General features: G+C 39.1%; 1 protein-coding gene across 5 annotated transcripts in view; it reads left to right on the top strand.

Moving 5' to 3' along the window:
* Positions 1 to 15156, top strand: part of ENPP2 (ectonucleotide pyrophosphatase/phosphodiesterase 2) — a 78391-nt gene extending 63235 nt beyond the window's left edge. For 2 of the 5 annotated variants that reach the window (XM_044914292.1, XM_044914289.1), the window contains 6 exons: positions 1823 to 1959; positions 2963 to 3098; positions 3757 to 3834; positions 7261 to 7393; positions 9466 to 9622; positions 14557 to 15156. In XM_044914292.1, coding sequence (XP_044770227.1) covers positions 1823 to 1959; positions 2963 to 3098; positions 3757 to 3834; positions 7261 to 7393; positions 9466 to 9622; positions 14557 to 14727 — 812 coding nt within the window. In that variant the 3' untranslated portion in view covers positions 14728 to 15156. Of the gene's footprint in view, positions 1 to 437; positions 513 to 1822; positions 1972 to 2962; positions 3099 to 3756; positions 3835 to 7260; positions 7394 to 9465; positions 9623 to 14556 lie in introns of all 5 variants that reach the window. The other 3 variants (XM_044914290.1, XM_044914293.1, XM_044914291.1) reach the window with 3 other exon arrangements.
* The last annotated feature ends 1302 nt before the right edge of the window (positions 15157 to 16458 follow it).

Here is a 16458-nt window from a genome sequence, read left to right as displayed (position 1 = left end):
GCCTGGCACAAAAAAGATACTCAGTAAATGTTTTTTGATGAGGGAGAATACATTAATGAAGAATTGGAAGGGAGAAGGGTGAGAGGACTGTTGGAGAAGCCATTCTTGGTAGAAAGAAAAGGAATCAGCATAGAGTTGCTAAGGATGATAATGACCAGAGTGTTATAAATAAACCAGCCTTCGCAGAAGTAAATGAGGACTAGAGAGAAAGCCAGATTTGGTGGAATCTTTCGATTTCCCAAGACTGTTCTGCTGGTGGCTGCTCTTAGGAGGGATGTTGCAAGGAAAAACGGGGCTGCTGTTTTATTGTCTCTTAATGGAATAGACTGGATGGTAGGTTTGCATTTGAATTTGGAGGAATGTGTTTGGTAAGCATTAAAACTTGAATGATAAAAAGAAAATAGCTTCTCAAAGAATTTTGATACTTCTGCTTCCAGCTGAAACCAGGAAATTCAGAGGCAACAAAAATGAAAACAAGGAAAACATTAATGGAAATTTTGAACCTAGAAAAGGTTTGGTTTGAGTTTTAAAGGAAAGTCTGACTTGGTTAACTGCCCCCCAAGTACTACTGTTATGATTTGCTGGCTTTTTATTTGTTCATTATATTTCATTTATATAAGGTTATCATATTATGTTCTAATTCTTAGGGTGGGTCCCCAAATTTGGCAGCTTAAACAAGGCTTCTCCATTTACTGCAATGCTGAAGAAGCCAAATGACCCAGAACAGGCTTTTGCGATAGCAGTGTGGGTCACTTTGCCTCAAATCAGCAGTTCTACTTGGGAAAGTCTTGCAAAAATATTCTACGAAGAATTTTCTCTGTTACTTGCATAGAATGGTAATACTTTAATTAAAGCAACATGTATACATAATTTAATAAGTGATTGCCGGAACTGATTTTCTCTAATAAAAATAATCATAAATTTTTTTTTATTGTCACTTAGGGAATTGTGAATTGCCTAAGCCTCAATCTCTAAATATTTTGGTCTGTAGGACCCCAATTTCCAAGAATCTATGGAAGTTCTGACTTTAGCCTATCCAAAACGGGCATCTCAAGCTCCAGGCATTTATTGTGGGTGTGGAATGAAGGTTTGCACACTAAACTCCCATTTCTTCTTAAAAGAGTAAGGTTTCAGAACTTTTTTTTTTTTAACCCCTAAGAAGAGAGCTTTCTCTTGGAGGTCCACATTCTTGGGTCTTAACTGAGTTCTTTGGTATGTGATGACCCTCCCCCTTCTGTATTCAAAGGACCCTCTTGAATGCCCACTTATTTTATCTATACATGTTCCTTTAAGTTCTTACCTAAAGAGTTTTCCTCCATGTGACAAAGCTGCTTACTTAAATGCTCATTACTACTCACTGTTTATGCTGAAATAATGCATTATTTGAGTTGCAGTTTGCAAATAATGATCAAAGAGTGCCTTCCTCTTAATTAAATCATTGGTTAACTTGATGAGCCTTTTCAGGGGTCAAATGAATGAATTCTATAAAAATCAATCCTATTGACTTCCCATTCAGCTGAATCATTTCAATATTTATTATAATGTTTCCTTCCTATACAGATTAAAATTCTTCACAACTAAAGCATTAAAACGAATATGGCATTTACTTTATACTTTCGGTAACAGTAAGGTTTGACCCATGCTTAGGTGGTCAGATAAACCACAAAGTGTTAGGAAAACTAACTTGATTAAATTAAGAAGGAGGAACTACACTATTAATAAGTAAACAAGCAAATTTTGGACACCTTGACTCTTCCAATATTTATTTCACATTTGTTGTAGTTTAATATATGTTTAACACGGTTTATGTTCTCTTTCCTAGAGAGACACCTCCTCTATGGACGGCCCGCAGTGCTTTATCGGACTAGATATGATATCTTATATCACACTGACTTTGAAAGTGGTTATAGTGAAATATTCCTAATGCCTCTCTGGACATCATACACTATTTCCAAACAGGTCGTTGAAAAAGTTGGGTTTTATATTCTTCATGTGATTACGTTCCTTGCATTAATGTAATGATTGCATTGCCTAACAGAAATTTGTCTTAGAAAAGATTTTAATTTTTCTTGATGAAAGAAATCTTACATCGAATCGATTGCAAGATATTTTGAACTACACTTTATTCAATGTTCTAATAACTTCACAGGAATATGTTAAATTATCGACATATCAAAGGGAGTATACTAATGCTTTTCATGGCTTTTACTCTGCTTGCCATTGCCCAATAGTTACCGAAGCCACCCAGATTTGGCTGTTTTTTTCAATAGACTTTATTTTTTTTAGAGCAGTTTTAGGCTCACAGCAAAATTGAGTAGGGACAGAGAATTCCCATATACCCCTGGTCTCACCTCTGCACAGCCTCCCTGACTGTCAACATCCTCTTTTTTAATAAAGATTTTATGCTGGGGTTTCAGTTTTGGTGAAGATGAGATAGGTAAATTTATATCTGGAATAAGAAAAATGTATTTGGCAGTTGAGTCATGTTTTTATTTCCGATTACAAGTGAATACATCCAGTGCTGCAAACCCAGCTTCCTGTTGGTTTGTACCCCGTGCGTGTGCGTATGCCCTGGTATACAGCTGTATATGCAATCTCCCTTTTATAGACGATATGTCTATATTATCTCTTAGAGTATTATTTTTTAAGCTGTCTTCCATGGAATCCTATCCATTACTTCAGCAGTCCAATTCCTGCTTTTCATATTGTTGTTTTACTTAAGATTTTGATAAAAGAGTTCTGCCACTAAAAAAATACAAGAGTTTGAAAATTCCTGGCTTACTGTATTTAAAACTGAGGCTTTGTTTTTGGAGTCAGCATATCAGAGTATGAGCTCTAGTAAAAGCTAGAGGGGTTTTGGTTCTGGCTGTTCATGATAGAGCAGCCTGGCTTCCATATTTCCCCATTGCTTTAGCATGGTCTTTGTGATGGTATTCCTAACTACCTCTGACTCACCTTGCAGGCGGAAGTCTCCAGTGTCCCCGAGTACCTAACCAACTGCGTCCGGCCTGATGTCCGTGTGTCTCCGAGTTTCAGTCAAAGCTGTTTGGCCTACAAAAATGATAAACAGATGTCCTATGGATTTCTCTTCCCTCCTTGTAAGTTACAGAATATCAGGATCTGATCATTCTAGAGGGATGTTATTTTCTGGAATCTGGACTGTTAGGATTTCAGTGGTCTTCAGGTTTTCTTCAAGAGAGGAACTCAAGAGATTGAAGAGGTGAACTTCTATGGGATCCTTCCAAAATCGGTCATAAGAGAGACCACCTTTCACAAATCTTGTTCTCTAGGAGAATTCTGAAGTTCAAAGCAATATACAGTGTGCCCCCTCACATCATTAAGTGGGACTCTGAAAGTGAAATAGTGTATCATTAAGACATTAATGTTTTAAATACTATACAGGTGATCACCTAAGAATATGGGAAGCTCTTTTATTCTCAGTGGCTTGATGACATATTTTAAGTCCAAATTATGCTAGTGAAATCAAGGAATTCTTTTACATAATATGTAGTTGACCCAAGACTAGGTAGGAGGAAAAAGCATTGTAAAGATTTTGGGGAGAGAACTCTTGGTAAAGAAAAGACATTGGGTGGGAGAAGAAGGAGGAAATGCTTATCAAGTAGGGACCAAGTAGAAATAAAGGAATAGATCCATTCACCATTCACTTCATGATGTTTGGACCATTTTAGAAGATTGATTTTTCATTGGTGTAGATTTTGGTAAGTAATGGACACTATTTGTTTGCCTAATGTTTAGATCTGAGCTCTTCACCGGAAGCTAAATATGATGCATTCCTTGTAACCAATATGGTTCCAATGTACCCTGCTTTCAAACGTAAGTCTGATCTTTACCTAGTAAGCTATTACTTATGAAAAGAAATATTTCTAAATTTGCCACTTACCTTTTCTACCTCTATATTAATTTTGATAATAGTAACTTTCACATGTTTAGCTGTTATATTTTTTGAAGAACTTTATTTTTTTAAAGATTTTATATATTTATTTGAGAGCGAAAGCAAGAGAGAGAGAGAGAGAGCACGAGTCGGGGGGAGGGACAGAGGGAGAGGAAGAAGCAGACTCCCCGCTGAACTGGGGGCCAGATGCAGGGCTCAATCCCAGGACCCTGAGATCATAACCTGAGCTAAAGGCAGACCCTTAAGCAACTGAGCCACCCAGGTGCCCAAATTTTTGAAGAACTTTCATGTAAATTCTCTACCATTAATCCAAAATATGAATCTGTGAGGGAGGTTGGTAGGTTGTTTGTCCCTTGCTTATAATTGAAAAATGAAAGTCACAAGAAATGACCCAATTCATAAATGACAGAAACTGTACTAAACCAAGTTTGTATTTTGCTTCTAAACTGGTGTTCCATCTATTTCAGTGTTCATTATATTGGTGTAAGAAGGGTCTTCTTTGTGCTTTGGAGGCCACTTGACATTTAACAAACACCTATATTTATTTATTGAATGTTAAATTAAAAGCCACTAGCACTTCTCTCTTTTAGGGTAGATGGTGGTGATATATTCTGAATGTTGACCTTGAAACCCAGAAAGAGTTTAAAGGGTCTTCTGAATTATGAGAGTATTAAATTCAGATGGTCTTAGGGCTTTGCAAATTATTCTAGTTTCTTTGAACACCTATAATTTCTTTGTATCTAACATAAATATTTGTGGATAATAATGATGCTGTGAAAGGTACAGGTACAGAGAGCCCAGCCCCCAAAACCAAGTTCTGGTCCCCAGAGTATGACCACTAGCTATGTAACCATAAAAATGTCATTTAACCTCTCATTTATAAAACTATGAGAATTGATTGTATGATCTCTATTGCTTATATGGATTTATGATTTAATTGTCCAATGGCCAGAATAGTCCATTTTCTATTTCCAATTACAAAGAATTCATTCATTTGCCCATCCATCTCATCCATCCGTCCATCCATCCATCCATCCACCCACCCACCCACCCATCCATCGATCCATCTATTCATCCATGTATTCAAACATAGAGAAAGCATTCTGGAATAACTTTTACCTCCCTTTACAGTGAAGAGACTTATATGCTTATAGGAAAGGTAGGAATAGGAAGCACCTCTACCTACTTCCACTTGGCAAAGGAGCACTGGCTGTATTACAGGACTCTTGGGGCTGAAATACAGTCTCAGAATCCAAACACGTGATTGTGGAGTGTCATCAACAGTGGCAAGTTTCCCCAACTTGACATTGGTGAAATGACCAACATGGTCTAGAGAAAAAAAAAAAAAATGTTTATTTGATGTCCTAGTTAGTAAATGAAGGTTTATTCAAAGGTAGAATACTTTGCTTATGAGTAAAAATTAAAGTAAGCTTTTAAAAGGAGATTTTCTGGTTTTTTTTTCTTAGGCCCAACTGAGAAATGTTTCAGAAACCCACATAGATATATTTGTTGTAATATTACATGGAATGCATCTTCATTTAATTTCCACAAATCAGGGTTTCCTGGATTTCTTTATTCTTTACTGATGCTTTTTTGACCAAGCAGTAATAAAGGAAACACACGGTACCACCCTGAGGCTGGCATGGCAAGAGGCCTTTCACAGAGGGCTCGCTGTTCTTCCCTAGGGGAATGGTTTTTTCACATGCCACATGTCTGTGGGTTTGGCCTTTTGACTGTTCTCATTGTTCTTTCCCTCTCTGCCTTCCCAATTTTTGTGCTTAACATTTGAACTTCTCTCCCACTGTCCTCCTTTCTTTCTTACAAATATCTGTGGCATTTTGGCTCTGGTGGGCTGCTCTTTCTCATTCAGAGTAGAGTATAGAAGGTATAAAGAACAGTAGAAGCACCATGAGAAAAACAGCCAAGTGCTTTTTAATAAGGGGAGATAAGAAGTGATAGCCTGAACCTCACAACCCCCATGTAGAGTAGAGTGTAGTTAAGTTAAACCTAACATCTCAGAACCAACTCACTATGTGCCTTTCCTGTCCTCTTGTCATTCCCTTCTTTCGCCTTTCCCCCACTCTCCTCCTCTCCGTCATTCTGACTGACCATAATATAAACTGGAGCTGAGGTGGGCAAGGAAGTCCTCTCCAGGGATGACCTTGAAAATGAGAAATGAGTGAAGGAGGAGAAAGCAGACATGCACAGATCAGGGAGTTTTCCCAAAATAAGGAAGAGCAAATGCAAAAGCTTAGTCTGAAACAAGTTCAGCAAATAGGAAGGCAGGAAGAAAGCCATGTACCCGATGGGGAAAGAAGTAGGAAGTAAAGTCATGCAGGTAGGCAGGGGGGGGCCACAATGGGAAGTTGGAACTTTATTCTAATTGCAGTGATACATCATCTGGAATGTTAGGAATAGGAAGTTGGGAAGAATGTGATACAATCTAATTATGGTGCAGAATGATCCAAATGGCTATTATATAATGGGCTGCGGAGAAGTAAGAGTTTCTCACTGGGATCTGGGAAGTAGTCTTTTGCAGTAGTTCTTTGCAAAGAAGATAGTAGCTGAGACAGGATGGATGCAGTGAAGATGGTGAGAGGTGGTCAGATTTGGGTGATGGGAGAGTATTACAGAAGTGGCCCCGGCAAGGCTTGTTCAACGTGTATATGAAAGAAGGAGCCACATCAGGAATGACTCCTAGGATTTGGACCTGAACATGTGAGTGAGTGAGTGCCATTAACTGATGGAGAAGCCAAGAGTTAGAGCAGGATTGGCAATGAAGACCAAGAATTCTGTTTGGATAATTTTTTTGCTAGACATGATTATTAGGTATTCAAGAGGACCATGAAATGCGTGGTTGAATAACATGTCTGGAGCTCCTTGGAAGGGTCAGGGCTAGAGATACAAACTTGGAAATAAGCATATCTATGAGATCATGAAGGAAGAAAAGGTAGACTAAGGCCTTTTTTCAGTTTCTCACCAACACTGTACTTCCTCTTTTGTACACTCGGTTCCCTTTGCCTGTTGTGTTTCCACCCCTTTGCCTAGAAAATACCCACTTATCCTTCAGAACTCAGGAGCCACGTCAGTGAGGAACCCTTCCCTGACTTATTGGGCGAGGTGAGCTAAATTCCCCTACCAATGTCTCCATACCTTTCTCTCTGCTGATTCATAAATGACACACACATAGCTGGTATTTCAGGGCAAATTCTTTTCAAGAATCGCAACAGCTCTGCTGTCTCTTGGCTTGTGACATTTGGCTTATAGAATGCAACCTAAAGAGAATTTGACCACAGCAAGGAGTTTTTGTTCATGAAGAATGGATTTCCCCCCCCCCCCCCCCACAGGAATCTGGAATTATTTCCAAAGGGTATTGGTGAAGAAATATGCTTCAGAAAGAAATGGAGTTAATGTGATAAGTGGACCAATTTTTGACTATGACTACGATGGCTTACATGACACACAGGACAAAATCAAACAGTAAGTTTGTCATTTCTACTCAGTGTATACTTTTAAATTCTAAGAGCTCACTTAAGGCTCTTTTTCAAATATTCACATGCTCAAGAAGAGCTGATACCCGTGAAATCTTTTGTTCTTGAATCTCCTTGTGATTTCTTCAGTGCTTTGGGATCTTTGATCAAATGTGGTAATGGTGGTTGGAAGGGAATGGAGTTTTGCGGTAAATAAATGCACTTTTCCATTGCATGAGAGAAATGTACCAAAAGATTTTTTAAAAATTTGTCATTTATTCTTTAACAACTCTTCAGTGGAAAGATGATAATTTTCCCCTATCTCCATTTTTTGGGGGGGGACTTTTGGAATCCCTTAGATTTTCTGGGTCAGTATATCTTTTTTTTTTTTTTAAGATTTTATTTATTTATTTATTTGAGAGAGAGAAAGGAAGAGACAGAGTATGAGTGGAGGGGGAGGGGCAGAGGGAGAGGGAGAAGTAGACTCCCCATTGAGCAGGGAGCCTGATGTGGAGCTCACTCCCAGGACCCTGGGATCATGACCTGAGCTGAAAGCAGACACTTAACCGACTGAGCCACCCAGGTGCCCCTGGGTCAGTATATCTTAATCGGAAATTCCATATAGACTTTGGTCAAATCTAGTTGTTTCTATCCTTCTCCATGATACTGTTGGGGAGATAAAAAGATAAGGCATACTTGCTCAGAAGGAACTTAAAGTTTGGTGGAGAAGGCAAGAAGATACAAATATAATAAATTCATAAGAAGTCATTTATTTCTTTTAAGATGTATTTATTTATTTGAGAGAGAGACTGCATACAGGGGAGAAGCAGAGGGAGAGAGAGAATCCTGCCAGGGAGGCTGCCATGGGGCTCAATCCCAGAATCCTGAGATATGACCTGAGTTGAAATCAAGAGTCCGCTGCTTAACCGACTGAGCCACCCAGGTGCCCCTCTTTAGAAGTCATTTAATTTTATACATGCATGAAACAGAGAGTGGCATAAAATATGAGAGGGTTTAATTGTGCTTTACAGATAATTAGGAATAAAAAGCTATTTTTTCATATATATAATTAATAAAATAGGAGTTATCTTACTCCCTTTTTCGTCATCAATAAGAGAAATTTCATCTTAATCGTACATTTATTTTATTGCTGATCATTGTTAACAGTTTTTAGCCAAAATTGTTATCATTTCAATCATATATTTTGAAAATGATTAAAATTAAGATAATAGAAAACCAGGTAAGGAATTGTGAGTTTCTGTACTTCAATTTACTGGAAAAGATTTTTTTTTTTAATTTCTAGGTTCATCACTAGCTCATCAGTCCTTAGTATTTCCTTGAGTAAATGAGTTCTCTGTACCAAGTTCAGCATCTCACTGTGGTTTGAAAGGGCTTATTACTCCCCTAGCTCCAGTGTCTCCTCCCTCAGGTCCACTTTACACAATTCTGTGCAAGCTATCTTCCTGAAACGTGGGATCTCATGATGATTCTTCCTGGCACAGAAACCTTTGATGAGGTCTTACTCCCTAAACAGTAATGCCCAAATCCCACAACTTTGCCCTCAGAAGCTGCCAAATTATGGCTTTTTTTTAAAAAAAAAAAGATTTTATTTATTTATTTGAAAGAGAGGTAGCGAGAGAAAGCGCAAGCAGGGAGGAGAGGCAGAGCAGGGAGCCCGATGTGGCGCTCTGTCCCAGGTCCCTGGGATCATGACCTGAGCCGAAGGCAGACACTTAATGGACTGAGCCCCCCAGGCGCCCCAAATTATGGCTTTTTATTGACTCTTCCAGCCTTACGTTTCTACTATCTTGATCTGTTCATCATGTCCAGCCTCTAAGTCTTGGTTCAAGCTGTTTTCTTTGCCTAGAATTTCATTTCCACTCTGCCAGGTCCAGAGAGAGAGGGGATTCCAGGCAGCAAAAGCATTATGTTCAAAATACAGAAGTAGGCTAGTGCTTAGAAGTGAAAAATGATTCCGTTGAATGGGAGTTAATTTTAGTGACGTAGGCAATATTCATTGGTCACCATTTTAAAAAGAAAGCTACTACATCGATGGCCATTTTATTTTCCTTCCCGCTCCAGGTATGTGGAGGGCAGTTCTATTCCCGTACCAACTCACTACTACAGCATCATCACCAGCTGCCTGGATTTCACTCAGCCTGCCGACAAGTGTGACGGCCCCCTGTCTGTCTCCTCCTTTGTCCTCCCTCACAGACCGGACAATGAGGAGAGCTGCAATGTGAGTTCAAAGACAGAGTCCACTAAAATGAGTCATCTTTGTTTCTTAATTTAGATTCCCACTGGTAAACTCTTACACACTTACTATAAGCCATTTGGACTATACACTGTAACCAAGTAGAAAGAAGAAAAGACCCAAATAAAACTTTGCTTATCACCTGGGAGCTTTGTGTTTGAATGGCTTTCAATTTTCAGTGTAAGGGGGTGGGGAGGAGGAGCATGGGGGTGTACATTTATTGTAGTTCTAATTATGGGTGTGATTTTGTCAAATGATCAAAGTGCCCAAATGTTTTTGCTTTTGCAAGAGACATACTTTGTAAAGGTAGGATGAAAGGAGCAAACATTGTGATAATTGTTGAAACTAGGTAAGAATTCACAGGGGTTCTTTATATTAGTCTCTACTTTTGTGGATGTTTGAAAGTGTCTCTAATAAAAACTTTTTTTTAAAGACACGTACACACAGGCATATATACTTTATAAAGCAGATTTTCCATCTACTGCTAGTTATGAGAGCAGTTGTAACAGGTCACCCCATTCTCAAATAGCACAGATGACTCGTCCATGGAGGCAGGAAGGCGTCATGAGAAAGCCCCGGGCGGGGATTGGAGCCATGCAGTGGGCTCCTGGCCCTGTACTCATTCTGCCTACACTTGGGGACAGTTCACATCACTTCCCCAGATCTCTTTAATGTGACAGAAAGGCTGTGCTCCAAGATTGATTTTAGAAGTAATAGTCCCCATGATTTTGCTTTATAGAATAGAAGGAGCAGGGATATAATCTACGGAAGAGGGATTTAGTCACAAGTCCTACTCAGTTCCTAAATTGTGTAAGGCGCTCTGGGAGAAACAGCAGTCTGTTAAACGTACTTACTATTCCAGGGGTCTGCGGTGGGCCAGAGCAAATAAAACAGGTGCAGAAACGGCTACAAAAGGCAAAGAGCCCTAAGAATGAGCACTGGGTGTTATACGCAACTAATGAATCATTGAACACAACATCAAAAACTAATGATGTACTGTATGCTGGCTAATTGAATTAAAAAAAAATAGCTTCGCCAGAGGTTATCAGCTTCATGGACAAGGTAGCTGTTGGACTATGGCTTCAGCTGTGGGTGAAGATGGAGGCTGTGGATATCCCCAAAGCAATACAGGAAAAAAAATGGAAATTTGAAATATGGCCAAGAAAGCTAATGAAGCTTGACCAGAATATTGGAAATGAGGGTAATAGTGGGACATAAGGCTTTAAAAGTTGCTTGGAATCAAATTTAAAATAAAAGTAGTAGTTATAGTTGCCATAGTGGCAGAGGTAGTAATTGCAACCCTTTTCTGAGTCCGTGTTGTGAGCCAAGAACTGCGCAGGTCCTCCACATAGATTATTTCTAATCATCTCTTTACTCCACCAGGCAGGCTTATATGGTCTTCCCCCCAATCCCATTGCGTTCACTGTTGTGAAAGCTCTAGGTAATAAAGGAAAAGTATGATACGTTGTTACCTGGTTAGTTAGTAGGAGAGTAGAACTTTAGATTCAAGCCTTCTGACTTCAAAAGCCCATCCTCCTTAAAGTTTATCAGATTTCCATAGCAGGACCTTGGGACCTTAGAAACTTTCCCAATCACACCAGCATTAGGTAGCCGTGGAAAATGCCAACACCTAAGAGCAGCATTTTGGGCTCTGCTTCAGGGAGATAAATTTAAGTTGGAAGGGGTCAAGCATGGTGCTCAAAGTGCTTTGGCAAGATTCACGGGATTGAGGTCACAGAACTGGAAGTGAGGTTGTGGTCTTGGAAATTTAAAAAAGAGGGTGGAAGGTAGCAGTATTATACTGAAGGATCAATAAGATCTTGTCAATAATTTGATGGGAGGTGGAGAAGCAGGGGGTACTGCAAGTGAAAGGCAGGCTGTCATTAACTTACTGGCTTGACCTCCTCCATTTTGTTTACTCATAACCACGAGAGTAGCCAATGGTGTACCAGGGGGATGTAAGGCCTCTGCAAAGCATGATATACTTTCTTCGGACTTCAGTTTTACTAGAAACTTATGGGGAGGTGAAATTTTTTGCAAAAAAAACCTAAACCCATATATTAAGAGTGAAATTGCAAATTGTCATGCATTTTTTAAGGTAATTACAATCAAGAATTTATTTGTTTTCATCTTTTTTAGAAATAAAAAGGCCTAAAAAACAAAAAAGTTGCAAAAATGATAAATGTAATTTTGTTATATCCTAATCACTTAAGTGTGTTCTGTGAATTCCAAGTAAGTAAAATAATATAAAAATATATTTTCAAATCTTTAAAGAATGAAAAGAAAACCACATTAATCATTAAATACTCTTCGATTTCCTTTACTCCTCCCACAGATGAATTCACAAATACATAAAAACTGATGTACATTTACATTCTGAAGTACAAAGCTCCAACAGCCAAGTAGTTATACAGTTTATTTTGTTATGTGCAAAGTAGGTATTGCATGCATTTTTAAGACAGAAGACTACAAAGACATTCCAGATGATAGTAGGCCACTTAAGGTACACCTAGATTCCTGGGGAGTATATGTTCAAGTGTGTCTGTCGTCAAGGGACTTTGGTGATGGGACACTCAGTTCAAAGGCATTCCTCAGCCCCCCAAATTGTAGAACTGACCAGTGAAATCCACAGATGTCCTCACAGGTCTTCCTCTCCTTTCTGGCTCCTGACTCTGCTTAGAGCTTAGAGATATTTCTTGGAGAGTTTATGGCAAGCATATGTCTTATTCTTATGCTGCCCACACAGACACCTGTCCTTGCTTTGAAGGTCACCTTAAAACTGCTGGAGCTTGAATTCACAAACTTACTTAGGAGAAATTCAGGAAGAAAAGGCAGATGAAGAGTAAATGTCCATAGCAAGAAAGACAATAAACAAGTTGACGGGTGGGCTTTTGCATTTATCTTCTAAATTATTTATTTTTAAAGTGTTTCCTTTCCTTCCCTAGGTGCACATGAACTTTTATTTGAATGTTATTAGTTTTGCATTTCACACCAGAGTCTCCTCTAGCAAATATTTCTGTGGATTGCCAGCTTGCATCAGGCAGAAGATATTTTCTTCTTGTGTTGCATGGCCAGTATTTCCTAACGACTAGTGTTAAGCGAGATTTTTGCATGTGAGAACCAGAAGAAAATGCCCTTCAAATGAAATTGGCAAATTACTTTCCAAGGAAAGAAATAGCAAAAGACAATTTCTTTTTTCTTTGAATTCTTATAATCCCAGCTGGCCACTATTTAAATTAGAAAAAACCTTTTCACCCCTTTGTCTGTATATTTGCATGATTGCATTTACAAAAGAAAAACTAGGCCACTGAAAAATCAAATAAAGAGTTGAATATGAAAATTCTCCCAAAATATAGCTTCATGCTCACTCTGCTTACTCTGAGGGGTTCCTGATCCATTTGGAGACCTCCTACTTCGTTAATTATATGGTCACAGTGAGGATTGGTCAGTCCCGTTGTGGGCAGAGTTATATTTAGGTCTGTCTCTTCCTATGAATCGCAGAGAACTTGGTTAGCTTGGGTTAGGAGGGTGGGGCATGCAGGGTTAAACTCCTTACTTCCCCAGCCTGCAAAGCAATTTCTTCCTATTTCTTCATTTTGCCCGGGATAGCCAGGCATCAGTTTCCTGAACCAACACCCTCGTGGTACATATTTAGCATTGGCAAAAGCTGCTCTAGCTCCCTGTCCAGGTCTGTGTGGGTTGGAGCTTTCCGAGAAAACCCATTGCAGGTTCTCGGGCTTTGGTGGGGAGTTCATTGAGACCATGGGTGGTGAAGGAGTTGGGCGAGGGCATTTCTGAACATACTCAGCCCTCAGATACACAGCTACCCTTCAACTTGTAGAACGGCTCTTGGGAGCCATTGAAATTCTGGGAGCAAAGGCCCTCCTGCCTCAGGTCTACTGATGAATGTAGCCATTTCCCCCAGAATTCTCAGGGCTCTCAGATCTTATTCTTTCTCTCAAAAGTGAAAGAAGATATTTTTAAAATGTAAAGAACTACTCCTCCTGAATGACTTTCTACTTTCATCTTAGATACGAATAAATTATTTGGTGTGGGACATCGGATGTCTTTCATTGGAATTTGTGCCAATGGGGCCATCTTGGCAAGTAGCTAAGACAGAAAGAGATTTCCTTCCTTTTTTCCATGACATTGTTTCCTTACTTTATCTTTTGTCCACCCCGCCCCCTTTTTTCTCCTCTTCTTCCTACTGTCCGGGGAGCTGCTGAAGTAAGCATTATTTTCCTTGTGAACCAATGAAGAAAGCCTAGAGAGGTTAAGTAGCTTGGCCAAGGTCTCCTATCTAGGAAGTCATAAAGCCACAATTCCAGCCTAGGCCTCTTGGGCTCCAAAGTACCAGGTGTAGCTACTGAGCAGCTTTAAGTGGAACTCATTATTCAAATATCAATTCATTGCAATTTGATAGATGATGTACTTGATAATGTGGGTTCTTCCAAAAGACCAGGAACGCACCCATGAGATTTTGTGCATTAGGCATCAGCTCTTCACTTTCCTTAGAAGTCAGAAGAGCATTTCAAATTACTTGTGCTCTGTGCTCCCCTGTGTAGTTTGACAGCAGCGGGGAAAGAAACACATTGCTGAATTCTCCAGGACCTTTGGTTTTTGTAATTTTGATTTATGTTCGGAAAACCTATTGAGTCAAATGCCCTTTCACACCACATGTCTCATTTATTTGGTACAGCTAATTGCTGTTGAAAACGTTTACAGCCAAGGGCAGGTATTTGTGGCACGTTCCCAGCAGGAATGTGGTAGAGCAGCCGGGGAAGCCAGGAAGGAAAAAGACACACTGGCTCTGGGTGCAGGAGTATGGAGGGCTCATTTGTGGACTTGAAGAAAATTGACCGTTTGGAGAATCTCCTCTGGAAGAGTCTGGCTCTGATTGTATTCTGTTTCCACTGCAGAGTTCAGAGGATGAGTCGCTGTGGGTGGAAGAACTCATAAAGATGCACACAGCTCGGGTGCGGGACATCGAACAGCTCACCAGTCTGGATTTCTTCCGAAAGACGAGCCGCAGCTATCCAGAAATTCTGACACTAAAGACATACCTGCATACGTACGAGAGTGAGATCTAACTATCTGATCATCTGCAGTGCAGTCTTATCAACTGGTGTATATTTTTATATTGTTTTTGTATTTATTAATTTGAAACCAGGACATTAAAAAAAGTTAGTATTTTAATCCTGTACCAAATCTGACATATTATGCCTGAATGACTCCACTGTTTTTCTCTAATGCTTGATTTAGGTAGTCTCGAGTTCTGAGTAGAGCTTGTAATAAATACTGCAGCTTGCATTTTTAGTGGAAGCTTCTAAATGGTGCTGCAAATTTGATATTTGCATTGAGGAAATATTAATTTTCCAATGCACAGTTGCCACATTTAGTCCTGTACTGTATCAAAATACTGATTTTATAAAGTTGCATTCATTTACTGTTAATTATGACAGACATATTTAAGCCTTATAGACCAATCTTAAGTATAATAAATCACACATTCAGTTTTTTTTCTGGTTTACTTGGCCTTCGTTTCACTTATAAATTAGAGTATTTGTTTCTGGTATATTCATGCATGAAAGGTATACATTTTTCTGTATTGAGCCCTCTTCCTTGCTGAATAGAATACATATAGTCAAAGGGATATCCATGATATTCAACCACAGTGGCCTGGATGAGATAGTTTAGGTACACATCTCTGAGAAATCAGGAGGGCAGAGGACAAGGGGAACCAGAAGATCTCCTGAATACTCTCTCTCACCAATCTCTTTTAAAAATATTTTGACTTTTGGAGGAGTAGGTTCTATTGATAAGTTGGTTCAAAGCTCTAAATATTCAACTCAACTGAGACTTTCTTAAGCATGTATTTGGTATAAGGTCAATCTATGAACTATGGAGGATATAAAGAGAAATAAGACAGTGGGATGGGGTATAGCTATAAAAGTGTAATTAACCCATTCAGGTAGAAAATAATAAATGCCAAGTGAAAAGTGTTAGTAATAATACAATATGACAGGGGCCTGGAGGGGAGGTGGGGGTGACTGTAGATGGACACAGCTTTAAGTAATGAGACACAGAGTGAGGAAGTCATTCAGAGATTTTCAGTCCTGATTGTGTCTTGGAGAAAGGATGACATTAGTGTCCTCATATCTCTAAAATAGTTGCTAATCCACCTTTAAAAAAAAAAAGAAAAGAGGACAGCATATTGCTTTGTTTTCATTATGTTAATTTTTACATAGTGCCCCTTTTATGGTCAGTGAAATGGGTGTTTAATTTCTATAAAGTTTCCTTTAAAAATAAATGTATTTAAGAAGGAAAACATTGTGTCAAATAAAAAACACATTACAACAGAAATAGGAGAGATTTTACTAGGATATGGGAAACATGACGAAGGTGATAAGAGAAAAAAGTGATGATTGGACACCAGCTGTCAGAATTCCTGGGAGGAAGTGAACACGATGATACTAAAGATTGCTGTATTTACTGAGCACCCGCTATGTTCTAGGTACATCTCTGACCCTTCATATGCCTTGTCTCTAAACACTGAAAAATGAGTTCAGGGAAGATTTTATGGAAAGGAGAAACATGAGGATAGCAATGGGGAAGAATACTCGCATTGGGCTTTGTAGTTTGGGCTAGGGCGAAAATACTGTAGAAATGAATTGGAATATGACTCATTATTCACTTGATAGTCAATACGATGTATTGATCACTTGCTACATGCTGGTACCTATACTTGCTATTGGGGATAACACTGTAAAAGATAGACATGATTCCAGATGTTGTGGTTGTGATATGTGCTGTGAAGGAAT

This window comes from Neomonachus schauinslandi, chromosome 4, assembly GCF_002201575.2.
Source record: "Neomonachus schauinslandi chromosome 4, ASM220157v2, whole genome shotgun sequence".
In the NCBI taxonomy this organism is placed as follows: Eukaryota; Metazoa; Chordata; class Mammalia; order Carnivora; family Phocidae; genus Neomonachus; species Neomonachus schauinslandi.
Note: the sequence above shows the minus strand (reverse complement) of the source record. Positions and strands in the feature narration are given on the sequence as shown.